The sequence below is a fragment of the Canis lupus genome, chromosome 1 (genome assembly GCF_011100685.1).
Source record: "Canis lupus familiaris isolate Mischka breed German Shepherd chromosome 1, alternate assembly UU_Cfam_GSD_1.0, whole genome shotgun sequence".
NCBI classification, from domain to species: domain Eukaryota; kingdom Metazoa; phylum Chordata; class Mammalia; order Carnivora; family Canidae; genus Canis; species Canis lupus.
The window spans coordinates 104,984,856-105,002,678 of NC_049222.1; the positions used below are offsets into that span (position 1 = coordinate 104,984,856).

A 17,823-nucleotide genomic window follows, 5' to 3' on the forward strand; every position below is an offset into this window, starting at 1 on the left:
GAAGAGGGAGAAGATGTAAATCTTGAGAAACTCTCATCAGTAAGAAGGCGTCGATTTAAATCTGGTAACCGCACAGCCTGGGCTGCGGTGCTTTGCCGGTCACCTCCCCAGATGTTTCCCGGAGTATCAAAATAGATCATCCCCGGTCGCCTGGGTGGCTCAGCAGTTGGGTGTCTGTCTGCCTTTGGTTCAGGACGTGATCCCAGAGTCCCAGTATCGAGTCCCACATGGGGGTCCCTGCGAGAAGCCTGCTTCTCCCTCTGCCCGTCTCTGCCTCTCTGTGTCTCTCATGAAGAAGTAAATAAAATCTAAAAAAAAAAAAAAAAAAAGTTCTTCCCCCTCGGATTCTGTCAATTGATGGTGGAAACAACAGCGTTGTTTTAAGTCAGTGCTCCAGGTGATTCTAAGTGAGGCCACAGTTAAGTAGAAAGGCTTCCTTTTAATTTCTGAGAATTGAGAGCAGGCTTCGCCTTAGGAGGGGTAATGGTCTCCACTACCCGAGTCAGGAGGGTTAGGGCCACAGCACACGGGGCCTAGGCTGTAGCTGAATCTGTGAGCATCTGGGGGAGGGGAGGGCCCTGGAAGCAGAGAAGGAAAAATCAGTTCCTGATTTCCAACTGGGAGTTCACAGCTTCTCAACAGCTCCACACCCAAAGGACTAGGAAGTTGGGCTTTTTGTGCATTTCAAAGTCCTGCCTGCAGGGGAGCAGTTTATAGGTGGAGAGACTTGGCTGCCTTTAAAGGTGTGTTCTCCTGATGCAGCTGGGACTCCTCCACGGAGATCTTGTGAGAGAGCTCGCTAGAGGCCGAGGTGGACGGAGCAGAGATGGCGGGGTCTCAGGTAAGCCTTGTGTCCCAGCTTAGAGGCCGCAGTGCCTTTTTGGCCCGAAATTCCCTGCATTTGGAGATTGCAAGTGTTGATTCCTCCAGCTCTGATATTTCTGCCTCGTGGTTTCACTTATTGTTAAAAACCTTTTCAAATCTAATACCCAAGGCTCGATCTTAGAACACTTCTCCCGCATCACCTTCTTTCCCTTCTCTCCAACGGGGCTTCCAATAAGCCACCAAAACTATTTATTTTTTATTTTTGAAGATCGTATGGGGGATGCCCGGGTGGTGCAGCGGCTTAGCGCCTGCCTTCGGCCTAGGGCTTGATCCTGGAGACCCGGGATCGAGCCCCGCATTGGGCTCTCTCCAGGGAGCCTGCTTCTCCCTCTGCCTGTGTCTCTGCCTCTCTCTCTGTCTGTCTCTCAGGAATAAATAAAATATTTAAAAAAAGAAAATAAAATTCTAATTCACATTGCACTTTGATATGTACATTTGTACCCCACCAAAATTTTCCACCTAAGAAGTAAGCACAGCTCTGGGTGCCTGGGTGGTGAAGTCGTTATACATCTGCCTTCAGCTCAGGTCATGATCTCAGGGTCTTGGGATCCAGCCCTACATTGGGTTCCCTGCTTAACAAGGAATCTGCTTCTCCTCTCCCAACCTGTTTGCACTCTCTCTCTCTCTCTCTCAAATAAATACATAAAATCTTGAAAAAAATAGATGCAATGTATAACGCATGATATAAATTACAGTACTCAGGAATTTGTTATGCCTCTGTTGACACAGTTATTTATTTATTTATTTATTTGTTTGTTTATTTATTTTTTTAAAGATTTTATCTATTTATTCATGAGAGACAGAGAGAGAGGCAGAGACACAGGCAGATGGAGACGCAGGCTCCATGCAGGGAGCCCACGTGGGACTCAATCCCGGGACCCTGGGATCACGCCCTGGGCCAAAGGCAGATGCTCAACTGCCCAGCCACCCAGGTGTCCCAACACCTTTATTTTATAAATTATCTTGGATAAACATACAGTATTTATAATGGTTTTCTGAATCATATGCCATCCTCTTATGTCAAAGTTGGACAATACATTAGAGCATATTACTGTGTTAAACATTATCTTAGTGCATAAGCAGGAAGCTGACCTAAGCCAGAACCAGTTCTAATATAACTTCGCTAAAAGGAGTTCACTCCTTGGGGAATCAGAGATAGAAACTATCCAGGTAGAGTTGTCACACAAAGGAAACTTGACTTGCAGCAAATACGGAGATCACAGAGAGTAACTTCCCAACAAGAGACTCCCAGAGCCAGAGGGAATGATTTCCTTTTATTTAGGGTTAGGGTAGATATTTAGAAATTGGAGCCTTGTCATCTTATGTAGAGCTAAGTATAAGGTGGCATATGAAGCTGAAGATAACAGTTCTATATGTACTTTGTTATATAAATATGAGGTTTGTGCTTCTCCTTGAGTGGAGATTTTAGTATTATAATGAGTTAAAAGCAACTGTTGGTCATTCCATGGGTCACTCCTTGGTCCAACTGCATAATTGTGAGTCAGGGGTTAAGCTAAAATTGGCCCGGGCCAACCTTTTTCACAGGGGAGTTCGCCTCTTTTGCTGGATAGTTTCTGTTTCCATCACAGGAGTCTATGCCTGAAGTAAAAGACTAAGGTAGAAAGAAGAGGCTAAGAAAAATATGGGACAAAGAGGGTACAAGCCCATAAGCAGTAAGGGTCAGATCATGGGATCTAGCTGGTGACATTTAACTCCCTCTTTCATCTTAGGTACGTTGTGAACTCTGCCGGCCTCTTGGTAACTGTGGTATTTATTGCAGGGACTGCTGACATTCAGGGATGTGGCCATAGAATTCTCTCAGGAGGAGTGGGGATGCCTGAACCACACTCAGCGGGAACTGTACAGGGATGTGATGTTAGAGAACTATGGAAACCTTCTCTTCTTGGGTGAGGATGACTCCTTCCAGGTTTCCCAGAGCACACTCTGGGTTTTCTTCCTTCCTTTGAAGACTGACTCTTAGAAGATTCCTCTGCATGACTGGAATTCGGATCCATGCAATAAGGGAAATAAATGGGGATTTGTAGATGTGGAGAAAAATCTTCATGTTTCCTTTTCAGCTCTAGCTTCCCCTTCCTTTTTTTAAAAAAATTTTTAAAAACATGTTATTTATTTATTTATAAAAGACAAGACAGAGAGAGGCAGAGACATAGGCAGAGAGAAGCAGGCTCCATGCAGGGAGCCCGATGTGGGACCTGATCCCGGGACTCCAGGATCATGCCCTGGGTGAAGGCAGCCACTCAACCCCTGAGCCACCAGGGGTTCCCCCCTAATTCTCCTTCCTTAAGGAGCATCATCATTTCTGTTGATGAATGTCAGTCCTAAACATTGACAGGCATCAAATGGTACTGCCGATATTTAAACTCCAGTTTTTATTTATTATTATTGTATCTAGTACTTGGAAGTAGAAGCCATGATTTGAATATTTGAAACTCCTTCTGCTTGTTCTTTTTTTTTTTTAATATTTTATTTATTGATGAGAGACACACAGAGAGAGAGGCAGCAACACAGGCAGCGGGAGAATCAGGCTATATGCAGGGAGCCTGATGTGGGACTCCATCCCAGTTCTCCCGAAACTCACCCTGGGCTGAAGGTGGCACAAACCACTAAGTCACCCGGTGTGCCCTCCTACTGGTTCTAAAGGGGCTGTTGGTCAGTAGCATTTGGGAAGGTATTTTCTATAATTTTACACTGTCCTGTGGTCTCTACTGAGCATGATACTTGATTGAAAATCTCCAGCAATACCCATTTTCCTTTTTCCTAATAACCAGGCCTCATTGTGTCAAAGCCAGACCTGGTCTCCTTTTTGGAGCAAAAGAAGGAGCCTTGGAGTGTGAAGAGAAAGAAGAGAGTAACCATCCATCCAGGTAAGTGGAAATGAATGAGGCAGATGACAGAGGTGCGGTCCACATGTGAAGGGGGAAGAGAGACCTTAAACTGTGGTGGGAGTAGTTCTCCTTGAAAGGATACACTCTTGAGAAACCTAGTTTATATTTTTCTCCCTGTCACAGAGGGACATGTGCTATCCAACATTATCAAGCTCTTAGCTTCTCTAAGGATTCTCCTTCAGCTCCACTGATGGTCCATCACTTCCACAGGGAGGGCCAGGAGACTCCCCTGGGAGTGGGAGGGTCTCCATAATCTGAGAGGTTCTCCATTGCTGTGAGGGTCCTGGGGAAGTCTCCCTGTTTCTCAGGATCCATAGCCTTAGCCCTTTTTAAGTTCTGTTTTGCGTCGTGAGAAGCATGTCGGGGTAGTGGTGGGCATACTGGGGTTTGGTGCAGAAATCCTGGGAACACTGGAGACAGGTACCACGTTTTCTGGCTTATGCATTCCAATGTTATGGAGGCTTTAATCTTGGTTGTACAAAATTGACACTCAGTAATTTCATCAGATAACAAAGCACCTCCCTAAAATAAGAAAATCTAATCCTGGGATCCCTGGGTAGCACAGCGGTTTGGTGCCTGCCTTTGGCCCGGGGCTCAATCCTGGAGACCCCAGGATCTAATCCCATGTCGGGCTCCCTGCATGGGCCCACTTCTCCCTCTGCCTGTGTCTCTGCCTCTCTGTCTCTCTCTGTGTGACTATCATGAATAAATAAATAAAATCTTTAAAAAATATATCAAAAAAAAGAAAATCTAATCCTTTATTTCACTTTGGAAGTTAATTTTTTCTTTGTATGAACTGACAATAGGATATAACAGTGTGTTCCATTCCTCAGTGGTGAAATAATGTAATGTATCTGTTTGTATCCTAGAATTCCTACCTAAATTAATGCCATGGGGGAGCTAGAACATTTAGACCTTAGAACTTGAAGCCTATAATAAATTCTCAATTTTTACCTTCTTTCTTAATACTTGCATCATTGTATGAATTTGTCTTGTATGACAGGAATTTCTTTTTATTTTGTCAAGTGTGTTTTCACTTTCTTATTAGTTATATATGAGATTCATCTGTTATTTATTAGATCAAAAGTTCTGATATGACATGGGCATGTGAGGTAGAGGGATGTCTGGGTGGCCTGTCAGGTGGTCCCAAGTCATGATCCTGGAGTCCTGGGGCTCAGCCCCCGCCATTGGGCTCCCTGCTCAGTAGGGAGTCTGCTTCTTCCTGTGCCCTTCCCCTGCTGTGCTCTCTCTCTCTCTCCTTCTCTCTCAAATACATGGATAAAGTCTTAAAAAAAAAAAGCAGTGAGGTATAATTCCTGTATTTTAAAGAAAGCTTTTGTTCATAAATGTAATTTTACTTCAGTGAAAATTAGTCATTGGGTTTTTCTTCTACTTGCCTTGGAATATATTTGAATTTAATCCCAAATATGTATTTTATGTATAGTGGCCTTTAGCATATTTTGCAACTTGCTTGGTATTTATTTAGAAATGTGATGTCGTTTATTTCCTTGGTTCTAAGGAGTGGGTTGTAGCCTTAAATTCTCTGTTCAAGGAAGGATATATTAATAAAATAATACATTTGTATAATGCCTTTTTAAGTGGTTGTTCATATGATTTTCACTTACAGCATTTAATTATTTATTTTATTTTATTTTATTTATTTTATTTTTATTTTTTTTAAAGATTTTATTTATTTATTCATGATAGTCACAGAGAGAGAGAGGCAGAGACATAGGCAGAGGGAGAAGCAGGCTCCATGCAGGGAGCCCGACGCGGGATTCGATCCTGGATCTCCAGGATCGTGCCCTGGGCCAAAGGCAGGCGCTAAACCACTGTGCCACCCAGGGATCCCTAATGATTGATTTTTTTTTTTTTTTAATTTTTATTTATGATAGTCACACAGAGAGAGAGAGAGAGAGGCAGAGACACAGGCAGAGTGAGAAGCAGGCTCCATGCACCGGGAGCCCGACGTGGGATTCGATCCTGGGTCTCCAGGATCGCGCCCTGGGCCAAAGGCAGGTGCTAAACCGCTGCGCCACCCAGGGTTTTTTTAGCCTAATGATTGATTTTAATGAATATTCTTTATAATACTGTGGTCAGTGAAAACCAGCCAATAATTCATGCTTGTTTTTTATGATACATAGAGTTTAAAATTAGTTTTATAGAAAGTTTCCTTCAGAATAATGCATTTGTTTTGTTTTGTTTTGAAAGATTTTATTTATTTATTTATTTATTTATTCATTCATTCATTCATTCATTCATGAGAGATGGAGAGAGAGGCAGAGACACAGGCAGAGGGAGAAGCAGGCTCCATGCAGGGAGCCCGATGTGGGACTCATTCAATTCTGGGACTCCAGGATCATGCCCTTGCCTGAAGGCAGTCGCTAAACCGTTGAGCCACCCAGTAATCCCGTATTTTTAATGCATCTATTTTAATGTCGCTTTTCTAGGGTTAAATTTTTTCTTATTCTGGCTTTGTAATTCCATAACAATGTGCTTCCTTTGTCTCGAACTTTCCACTACATTAGTTAGTTGTGGTTTTGGTTTTACTTGTGTATTTAGTTACACCATGACCATTTTCTTTTTCTTTTAATTTTTCCATAAGATTTTTAATCTATTCTTTTGAGAGAGACAGAAAGAGCAAATGAGAGCATAGCACAGGGGAGGACCAGAGGGAAAGAGAGAAGCAGAGTTCGCACTGAGCAGGGAACCTGACCTGGGCTCAATCCCAGGACCCTGGGATCAGGATGTGAGCTGAAAGCAGACACAGAACCGACTGAGCCATCCAGGTGCCCCAAGGATGACAGTTTTCAAGTACAGAGTTCAGAGACCATCTGAAGGATCGTGACCATGATCTGACCTGAAATTAAGAGTCCGATGCCTAACGTGATTCCTTCCTCTGCTTCAGCTCTGTAGTCTCTTTCTTGTTTGAACAAACACTCACCCTTTGTCTGAGCAGCCACCACAATGCATCCAGAGGGTGCTGTCGTTCCCTCTGCCTCCATGTCATGCGTGACAGAAACAAGTCCCTCAGGCAGCAGCCAAGAATCCAGATCCCTGAACCTACAGGTCACTCGTTTCTTTCTCTCCTGAGGAGAGGTACGAGTTTTTTCACAGGGTGCCTTCAAGTGTCAGGGAGGGTGAGCTGCTGTTGTGGGCAAGTGTCACAAATTTTCTTAGTGTCTTTGATGTGGCTCTTCTTCATCTCTTGACAATCTCTTTTTCAAAGTGTCTACTGGGTTATTGTGCCCATTTTTTCTGTTTTGGTATTTTTTTTCTTCAGGCTTTATAGATCTATATATATTATGAGAATGGGTCCTTTTTTCCTTCTCCCACTCTATTTCTGTCTATTGAGCTTATGATGCAGAGAAGTTCTTAATGTAATCCAATTTGTCATTTCAAACTTTGTGGTTGGTGGTTTTTACCATTTTTAGAAATTTTCTCATATACTAAGACCACAGAGATAGAATCCTTTGTTTTTCTAAAAGCGTCGTAATGATCTATATAATATCAATCAGAGATGTATTCAGAGTCATTGCTCTCTGTGTAGTGACTGAGGTTTTCAATTTTTTCTTTTTTTCTCAACAAGGCTAACAAATTGAAGTATATTCTGAAAGTGTCATATTATGGTTTCTTTTCATTTGCTTTCATTAGTCATTTCGGGCAGCCCCGGTGACGCAGCGGTTTAGCGCCGTCTGCAGCCTGGGGTTTGAACCTGGAGACCCTGGATCGAGTCCCACCTCGGGCTCCCTGCTGGAGCCTGCTTCTCCCTCTGCCTGTGTCTCTGCCTCTCTCTCTCTGTGTCTCTCATGAATAAAAAAATAAAATCTTAAAAAAAAAAAAAAGGTTGTGATATCTTATCAAAATGATACATTTGCTTTATGGACTATTGTTGTTATTCCTTGGTACCATGTAGTGAGCTTGTGATCTGGACCAGCAATTCCATGATTTTCATCCACTCCAGGCACAAGCAGTAGGTCAGCTGTATTCATAATAAGATCAACATTTCCTCCCAATCTTCACCTCATTTCAGAGCCACCCAAAGAACTTTTGTCCTTGTGATCACCTGTTTCATTTACCTGGTCTCGTCATGTCTATATTGTTCCTTTTTTCTTTTAATTTAATGTTTTTATTTTTTAAATATTTTATTTATTTATTCATGACAGACACACACAGAGGGAGAGAGAGAGGCAGAGACAGAGGCAGAGGGAGAAGCAGGCTCCATGCAGGTAGCCCGCCATGGGACTTGATCCCGTGTCTCCAGGATCCAGCCCTCGGCTGTAGGCAGCGCTAAACCGCTGAGACCCCCGGGCTGCCCTGTTCTTTTTTTTTTTTCTTTTTTTTAAGATTTAATATATTTATTTGACAGAGAGCACAAGCAAGAGGAGCAGCAGAGGGACAGTTAGAAGCCGGCTCTCCACCAAGCAGGGAGTCTGACATGGGGCTCAATCCCAGAACACTGGGATCATGACCTCAGCTAAGACTTAACCGACTGAGCCACCCAAGCGCCCTTATGTTGTTCTTTATGATAATTCTTGTTGATGGGTGGTGAACATCTCTGCCCTAAATCCTATGTGTTTCCCGATTCTCAGCCATTTTCTTTTTTTTTAACTTTTTTTTTTTTAATTTTTATTTATTTATGATAGTAACAGAGAGAGAGAGAGAGAGAGGCAGAGACACAGGCAGAGGGAGAAGCAGGCTCCATGCACCGGGAGCCCGACGTGGGATTCGATCCCGGGTCTCCAGGATCGTGCCCTGGGCCAAAGGCAGGCGCCAAACCGCTGCACCACCCAGGGATCCCTCTCAGCTATTTTCTTGTAATGAGGCATGATTCCACTGTTTCCAGGACCTGCTCTGCCTGGGTTAGAAGTACAATTTTGTCATCAAATACATGTAAATTAATATGCTTCTGCACAATTTAGGTGTTTCTTCACACATCTCCCTTGCAAGTTCACTACAGAAGTTTAAGGTAGACCTTCATGAGTACTGGGATTTGTTTATGTGGTTGAATGCAAGCCCCACGGGAACAGGGCAAAAGTGAATGTTATAAGTCACGCAATTCTTCTGCTTTGTATCCTGCCAGTGATAGCCTTGAAAAATATTTCCTGATGTAAACTGCTTTTTTCAAGTTTTAAAGACTTTATTTATTTTACAGAGAGGGTGTATGTGGATGGGGTGGGAGGGAGAGGGAGAGAATCTCAAGTAGACTTCATGCTGAGCATCAGTCCAGAGTCTGTTGAGGAACCTGAACCCACAACCCCTGAGATCATGACATGAGCCAAAATCAAGAGTCAGACACTGAACTGCCTGAGCCACGCAGGCAACCCACATTGAATAGATTTTATCCCAGATCCTGTGTCCGGCTAATGAGTGTTTGATGAGGTGGTGCACATCTGGGAAAATTAGTCAGGAGACATTCTGGGGTCAGACTGAGTGGTGGATATTGTTGGGAAACGATTCTGTGGGTTCAAGTTACTCTGTATGTTAAGGATAGAGACACTGAAAGTGTTTATCCTTAATTTGCTTTCCGCTGCTGTGCGAATATTAAAATGATTTGAAATATAGTGACAATATCTTAACCCTTAGGTGGAGGACAGATTTGTTAACTGTAGAGGAAAACGGATATCGTCTTCTATGGCAAAGGTTCAGGAAGATATGCTCTCTGCTCCTTCAAGATATTGGGGTTCTCTGTGCTCAGCGTCTCATAGATGTGACACAAACCCACTGCATATGCAGCATCTATATGTGTGAAATGGGGATTTGGAGCCGGCAAGTGAAATTAGCGTGATCAAGAAATTTCTTCTGTTTCATGTGTTATGAACCCTAAGATCCTTGGACTTGAATCTCAGAGTCCTCTGTCTTCTGCTAGCATTGGAAAATTGTTATAGGCAAGCTTGTTCCACTATAGAATATGTGGAACATGGAATTTTTATACTTCTTGGGATTATCCATGGGTTTATTTAAAAATGAAGTTGATGGGCACCTGGGTGGCTCTGTCACTGAGCCTCTGCCTTGGGCTCAGGTTGTGATCCCAGGTTCTGGGATCAATCTCCTGCAGGGAGCCTGCTTCTCCCTCAGCTTTTCTCTCTGCCTCTCTCTGTGTGTCTCTCATGAATAAATAAACAAAATCTTAAAAAATAAAAACATGAAATTGATATTTATGCATCTGTTTCTCCTTTTTATTTATATGTTCACTCTGCACCTATAAGTGAAATCATGTGTTATTTGCTTTTATTTGCCTGACTTATCAGCACAGTACTTTCTAGGTATTTACAGTGTCTAGCACAATACTTCCTAGGTCTATTTTCATTGTCATCAATGGCAAGAAACCACAAAAAAGGCAGAAACAGACCCACTCCAAAAACAAAACAGAACTGCTGCTTTCTGGAGTGGAATGGAGAGGGATGATGGGCCAACTGGGTAAAGGGGAATGGAAGGTGTATAGGCTTTCAGTTATAGAATCGATAAATTATGAGGCTAAAGGATATAGCAGAGGGGATATGGTCAGTGGTATTGTAATCTGGTTCTATGGTGCTAGGTACTGGCTACACTTGCATGGAAAAACATTTAAGTTGCATATGGATGTCAAAAGAAAGAGTAGCAACACCTATATCAGAAACTAGACTATTTTGTTCTTGTATGGTGTTTATCCTGCTTTGGTACCAGGGTAATGCTAGGCCTCATAGGATGATGTTGAATATGTTCTGTCCATTCCACTATTTGTAAGATTTTGATGACGATATTCATTAGTTATTTTTATTATTTTAATGTTCGGTAGAACTGACCAGCTAAGGTATGTGGTCCTGGGCTTTTCTGTGCCTGGAATTGTTTTTATTCTACATTCAACTTTCATTCTTGTTATTGGTCTGTGAAGATCTACTTGTTGGGTTTAAAATTTATTTTTCAATCTTGGTAGTTTTATATATATAGGGGAATTATCTGGGAGTTTTCTAAGTTATCTGATTTGTTAGTATATAATTGTTCATGGCAATCTGTTATCACAGTATGTATTTCTGTAGTTATCTGTTGTGTTTTCTGTCCCATTTCTTGTTTTAATTTTTGAGGCTGCTCTCCTTTTTTCTTAGCTAATGTAGTTAAAATTTTGATTATTTTTTGGAAAATCTGGGCATTGATGTCAATGTTAAGTTACTGTTTATTATGGTCCCTACCTCTAATTTTTCTTTGTTAGTTTCTTTCTCTACTTGATCACAGGTAAGTTTCTTCTTTTTCTAGTTCCTTGTCTTGTAACGTTCAGAAGAAAAGTTGGGGGTGTCTAGGTGGCTCACTCGGTTTCGCATCTGACTTTTTTTTTTTTTTTTTTTTTTTTTTTTTTTCGCATCTGACTCTTAATCTCAGCTTAGGTCTCGATCTCAGGGTCTTGGGTTCAGGACGCAGTTAGCCAGTTAGGCTTCATGTTAGGTATGGAACCTACTATAATAAAGAAATGAATAAATAAAAAAAAGAAAAAAGTTGAAACTGCAACTTAATTCAGGCATTTATAGTATTAAAAAAATTGAAAATGGAGTGTGTCATAGAAAAAATTACAGGAAATAATACCAGTGATAGCCAACAAAACAACAAAAAAATAAGGATTCTTTAGGGTTTTTTAAGGATATCTTCGTAAAGAGATAAACTTGCATTTTCTTTTCCCATTTGGATTCATTTATGTTTTTTTTTTTTTCCCCATTCAGACTAGAATATCCAGTACTGTGTTGAATAGAAGTGAAATCCCTTTGTTATGATCATACAGAAGAAGCTTACAGTTTTTTTTTACTATTGAATATATTTCAGGTTTTCATAGCTATGTGGCCTTTATTAAGTTGAGGTGTTTTGCTTCTTTTGCTACTTTATTGAGTGTTTTTAATAATGAAACATTGTCCAGTATGCTATATTCTTGTTCTACAGCAATATGATTGCCATTTTTGATCTTCATTCTGTTAATGTGGAGCCTTCAACTTATAGTTTTCCATCTGTTGAAACACCCTTGAATTCCAGGAAGAATTGCCTTTAATTGTGTTGTAAAACGTGCTTTTGATTCAGTGTGCTAGTTTGCTTTTTTTATTGTGGACTTTGTATAACTGCGCCTCACAGGTAGTAATTGTAATCTTCTTTACTTGTACAGTCTTCCTTTGCCTTTGACAACTTGGTAACACAGGAGTCACAGAGACTATTTTGATAATTTCCCTTCTCTTCAATCCCTGAAAATGTTGGAAGAGATTTGAAATACTTTTCCAGGGGACTCCTAGGTGGCTCAGCGCTTGCGCGTCTGCCTTCGGCTCAGGGCGTGATCCCAGAGTCTCTGGATTGAGTCCCACATCAGGCTTTGTGCATGGAGCCTGCTTCTCCCTCTGCCTGTGTCTCTGCCTCTCTCTCTGTGTGTCTCTCATGAATAAATGAATAAAATATTTAAAGAGGGATCCCTGGGTGGCGCAGCGGTTTGGCGCCTGCCTTTGGCCTAGGGCGCGATCCTGGAGACCCAGGATCGAATCCCACATCGGGCTCCCAGTGCATGGAGCCTGCTTCTCCCTCTGCCTGTGTCTCTGCCTCTCTCTCTCTCTCTCTCTCTCTGTGACTATCATAAATAAATAAAAATTAAAAAAAAATAAAATATTTAAAGAAAAAAAAGTACTTTTACATTAAATCTCTGAATTATCCAGTGAATTCATTTGGAATAAGACTTTTCTTTGTTGGGATGTTTTAAATTATTTTTTCCATCTACTTAGTAGTTGTAGATCAATTGTGACATTTTAAATATATCTTCAGGAAATATTTATTGGAATCCTGAAATCTAGGGAGCTTACATCTTTTTTGAAATTTATACACATTTTTGGTATCTCTTTCTTGGCATATAGTTATCCATTGTCACTTCTTATTATTTGTGTTTTTATGGTATCAGTTAATACTGTCTGCTGTCACTTCACTTCTGATTTTAATTGACCTTTTTTTCATTCTTACTTGATTTTGTTAAAAGTCTGTCAATTTTGTTGATCTTTCCTGAAAACCAACTCTTCCTGTTGTTGTCCATGCAGAGAGCCAGATGTGGGACTCGATACCAAGTCCAGGACCACACCCTGGGCTGAAGGCAGCGCCAAACCACTGAGCCATGCATGATGCCCGATATTTTCCTATTTTTGCTGTTTCCTCTTTTGTTCTTTTCTGTTTATGTTAAAATTTCCACCCTTATGCAAACTTTGGACTCGCGGGACTTTCCTAATTTTTTGTGATATAAGAAAGTAATTTGTACTATAGCATGACAGTACTACAGTGCTACTACTATAGCTGTAGTACTACAGCTATCTATGAGGCTATGTGGTCAGTACATTCTGTGTTAGTTTATGTGTCCATTGAGGAACAAAATCCTGATGATTCCTTCCGAGCCATCTTGCTGATGTTCTCTGACTGATTTTCAGGTTAACTATTAGTGATTGTCAGCATATTCATCTGGGAGTAGTAAGTGGAATAATTTTACATTTCTCTTTCTTGATTTCTTTCAGCCATATCTTCTCGTGACACCCAGAGCTTGCTGTCAAAGCCAAGCATCGAAGCTTCTTTCCAAAGAGTGTCAATGGGTAGATTAAAAAATAATGCCGTTGAGAATTTACACTTCATGACAGACTGGGACAATGATGGAGAGAGTGAATGGCATCAAAGGCATCATGAAGGACACAACCATACTGAGATATCTGCGCATAATAAGAATCTCCCTGCCCAAAATGGTGAAGGATATAGAACATTTTCAGTAACCTCCCTTTTTAAGTCTGCTACTTCCACAAAGCAGTGCGTTTCTGAAAACAAAAGCTCAAATCATATATTCAAACTTACATATTTAGGGAAAGCCGACAGTTTGGAAAATCTGCGAAGTTACCTAGTCCATGCTGAAAATAATTATTTGAACCCTTGTGAAAAAAGAATTGGATTGACTATTCAGTCAAATATTTCTAAAGATCAGAGATTTAAAAATGAAGAACAAAGTGCTAAACAGGATCCATTTGAGAGGTGTTTCACTAAGGAGTCGACCCTACAAAATTACCAGAGCCTGTTCAATGGAGACAGAGTTGCTCAGTGCAGTGAATCTGAGAAAACATTTAACCAGGGCTCCAATGTTGGTCGATGTGTGAGGACTCGGCTTCTAGGGAACCATCATGAGGGTAGTAAATGTGCGGAAGTCTTTTATCAAAAGTCTAACCTTAGTACACATAATAGTATGAATACAGGAGAGAATCCTAAAAATGAATGTGAGAATGATCTTAACCAGTCCTCCAATGTTGATGATCAACAGAGAATTCATGTGGGAAGAAACCCATTCAGGTGTAATCAACCTGGGAACATGTTTTGTCAAGGACCAAGGCTAAGTATACATAACACAGTCCATAGTGGAGAGAAAAGTGACATTTGTAAGGAATGTGGCAAAGATTTTGACTTGGACTCAGTACTACCTCAACGTCACGGAATGCGTACTGGAAAGGAACCATACAAATGTGAAGAATGTGGTAAAACATTTAAGGTCTGCTCATCCCTAAATATACATAGGCGAATCCATACTGGAGAGAAACCTTACAAATGTGAAGAATGTGGCAAGGCCTTTATTCAGCGCTCAAACCTTATTATTCATCACAGAATTCATACTGGAGAGAAACCTTACAAATGTAAAGAATGTGGAAAGGCTTTTAAGACTCATTCAGGTCTTACTCAACATCACAGAGTTCATACTGCAGAGAAACCTTATAAATGTAAAGAATGTGGCAAGGCTTTTAAACATAACTCAAGCCTTACTCAGCATCACAGAATTCATACTGGAGAGAAACCTTACAAATGTAAAGAATGTGGCAAAGCCTTTAAGCAGCCTTCACACCTCTCTAAACATCACAGAATTCATATTACAGGAGAACGTTACAAATGTGAAGAATGTGGCAGGGCCTTTACACAGCACTCACGCCTTACTCAACATCACAGCATTCATACTGATGAGAAACCTCACAAATGTAAGGAATGTGGCAAGGCCTTTCATAAGCATTCATATCTTACTCAACATCACAGAATTCATACTGGTGAGAAACCTCACAAATGTAAGGAATGTGGCAAGGCCTTTCATAAGCATTCACATCTTACTCAACATCACAGAATTCACACTGGAGAGAAACCTTACAAATGTAAAGAATGTGGCAAGGCCTTTAACCAACATTCAAGCCTTTCTAGCCATCACAGAATTCATACTGAAGAGAAACCTTACAAATGTAAAGAATGTGGCAAGGCTTTTAAACATGTCTCTACCCTTACTCACCATTACAGAATTCATACTGGAGAGAAACCTCACAAATGTAAGGAATGTGGCAAGGCCTTTCATAAGCATTCATATCTTACTGAACATCACAGAATTCACACTGGAGAGAAACCTTACAAATGTAAAGAATGTGGCAAGGCCTTTAACCAGCACTCACACCTTATTAGTCATCATAGAATTCACACTGGAGAGAAACCTTACAAATGTGAAGAATGTGGCAAGGCCTTTATCCAGCAGTCACACCTTAATACTCATCATAGAATTCATACTAGAGAGAAACTTTAACAATGTAAAGAATGTGGTGAGGCCTTTAATCGCCTTTCAACCTTTACTCATTATCAAAGAAGTCATACTAGAGCAAAGCTTCAAAGTTTTAGGATTGTGAGAAAAAAAAATTTTTAAGTTCTTTTAAGCAACAAGAAACTAGACTTGAACGGAAAATGATCAAGATTCTTTTCTTTTACAGTAATTTATCCCTTCTTTAAGACAGATTGCCCTACATCTAAAACTGTATACAACAAAATTATATAAGTATTCCTTGATTTTACAATGATATGTGAAAAACTTAAAAATTATCCAATCTAACAAGGTATGCAATGTTCTTTTATAGTTGTTGTCAAACTGTAAGAGCAAAGTAACTCATGGAATGTAAAGGTAAGAGCTGAATAATCGCAGCATTAATGGAAAAGAGTACTTTCCCAGAACCACTTTTCCCCTCATCCAATCTCCTATTGATGTTGATCAAACTGTACCATTGGCCATTTAGTTTTTTAGTTTTTTTTTTTTTTTTTTTAGTTTTTTAAGCCATATGCTTGTGCAGAGACACAGTTATCTTATGTCCAATAAAGGAATGGGGAAATAAAAAATGAAAGAACAGAGGAAACCCTTTCTTGGTCTGGAGGAGCAGAGTTGTAAAGTAACAGGTTCCCTTTCTAGTAGACACCTTTCTGGTGCTGGAACCCATCAGTTGTATCTTTCTCCTCCGTTTTCCAGCTGTGCAGGTGTGTCTTTTTCCTTTATTGGATGCCCATCAAATCTTGTGACCTATTGCATTGACAAACCTTACTGTTCACAATAGTTTTTCATTAGTTTATTAAATGCGGTATATACTTCTTCATCTTTAACTGTACTACAAAGCAATCCTGCCCCATCACCTTTGAATTATTATGATCATTGTTCTCAGTCTTGATTCCTTCATTGGGTATTTCTTAGGCCATTGAGAGTGGCAGCATCTCCTCAGCTGCCTCTTCTCAGAACTATCGGGTCCCCAACAACAGTACACAAATAGCAGAAGTGGCAGAAGAAGCAACTATGAGAGGATTTGTAAGTATTGCTCTACTCTTACTCCACATTAGGTAATTCATAACAGAGAGTAATGAAATATGTGTAAAGAATGTGGGAAGGCCTTTCAACAATGGCAAACCATGATTCCTGATCAGAAAATGTATAGCGGAGAGGATTTTACAAATACCACAGAATTGGCAAGCACACTAACCAGTACTCAAGCCTTAAAATCTGAGGAAAATCATTACAACATCATTACATCCAGATAAACCTCTAGATAGAACTCTGGACTTACTCAACATCATAGCTATCATACAGGATAGAAACCATAAAGTGTAAAAGTTGCAGTTCCTTTAACTGGAATTCACTCCTGAATCAATATCCCAAAATGCAGGATCCCTGGGTGGCGCAGCGGTTTGGCACCTGCCTGTGGCCCAGGGCGCGATCCTGGAAACCCGGGATTGAATCCCACGTTGGTCTTCCGGTGCATGGAGCCTGCTTCTCCCTCTGCCTATGTCTGCCTCTCTCTCTCTCTCTCTGTGTGTGACTACCATAAAAAAAATTAAAAAAAAAAATCCCAAAATGTGTACTAGATTCAAAACCTACAAACAGATGAATAAGGAAAGACCTTGTTTTTATATATAGACTTTATAAAACATCAGAGATTATAGAAAGGAAAGTAAGTTGAAAGACATAAATTTTTAGAAATGTACTTATTGAACATCAAATGTCAATAAATGTCACAAATCAATAGAGAGCACTATATAAGTTACCCTTTTTAGACAGTACTCTACATCAAATACTTACAAGGAATAGTACAAAGTTAAATGTGAGGATAATGTATTATGCTTCAAAACATACAAGGGATGGATTTTTGCAAAGGTATAATTTCGATGTGCTTGTTTTATACTGACCCTGTGTGAGCTTGGTGACTAGTACATTTTTTTTTTTAAGATTTTATTTATTCATAGAGACACAGAGAGAGGCAGAGACACAGGCAGAAGGAGAAGCAGGCTCCATGCAGAGAGCCTGATGTGGGACTCGATCCCCGGTCTCCAGGATCACGCCCTGGGCTGCAGGCGGCGCTAAACCGCTGCGCTACCGGGGCTGCCCGGTGACTAGTACATTTAATGCATTTTGTACTTTCGAAAATTCATGGATGCCTAGTTGGTATATGAAATTATATGGCTGACTTGCTGCATCAAAGATGAGATGCCCTTCTTCCTTAGGTGGGTCTCATGCAGACCTCATTTCCCACTGAAGATTAACAACAACATGATTTAGAATATATGAAGAAGATCTAAATGGAGATGCTGTTCATGGTTATAACATTAATGTAAGTTACGATGAAATAAGTTTTCAGAATATCATTCTCCATTCATTAAAACTAAAAAACTTTGTGGATAGTTTAAATAAAATGGTTTGCTAGTTGGTCTTTAAGGACAAAAAGGTGGCAGTCCTGTAAAA

The 17,823-nt window shown here is 40.5% G+C and overlaps 1 protein-coding gene across 3 annotated transcripts; it reads left to right on the top strand.

Moving 5' to 3' along the window:
• The first annotated feature begins 389 nt into the window (after positions 1–389).
• On the top strand, positions 390–15,772 carry LOC119870922 (putative protein ZNF720). Of its 3 annotated transcripts, none has more exons than XM_038527927.1 (4): positions 390–841; positions 2,666–2,792; positions 3,675–3,770; positions 13,286–15,772. In XM_038527927.1, exons 1-4 carry the CDS (start codon positions 827–829, stop codon positions 15,355–15,357), a joined length of 2,310 nt encoding a protein of 769 aa, XP_038383855.1. In that variant the 5' UTR covers positions 390–826; the 3' UTR covers positions 15,358–15,772. The 3 variants fall into 3 exon arrangements, with proteins under 3 accessions (XP_038383855.1, XP_038383856.1, XP_038383857.1); XM_038527928.1 differs by lacking the exon at positions 13,286–15,772 and adding an exon at positions 4,661–4,907 and having other exon boundaries at positions 426–841; XM_038527929.1 differs by lacking the exon at positions 13,286–15,772 and adding an exon at positions 9,378–9,839 and having other exon boundaries at positions 429–841.
• The last annotated feature ends 2,051 nt before the right edge of the window (positions 15,773–17,823 follow it).

What these genes read in the sequence shown, in the direction of transcription:
- LOC119870922 (XM_038527927.1), top strand. An exon ending in TGGAAACCTTCTCTTCTTGG is followed by an intron (nt 2,793 to 3,674) that starts GTGAGGATGACT and finishes CCTAATAACCAG; the next exon opens with GCCTCATTGTGTCAAAGCCA. An exon ending in GAGAGTAACCATCCATCCAG is followed by an intron (nt 3,771 to 13,285) that starts GTAAGTGGAAAT and finishes GATTTCTTTCAG; the next exon opens with CCATATCTTCTCGTGACACC.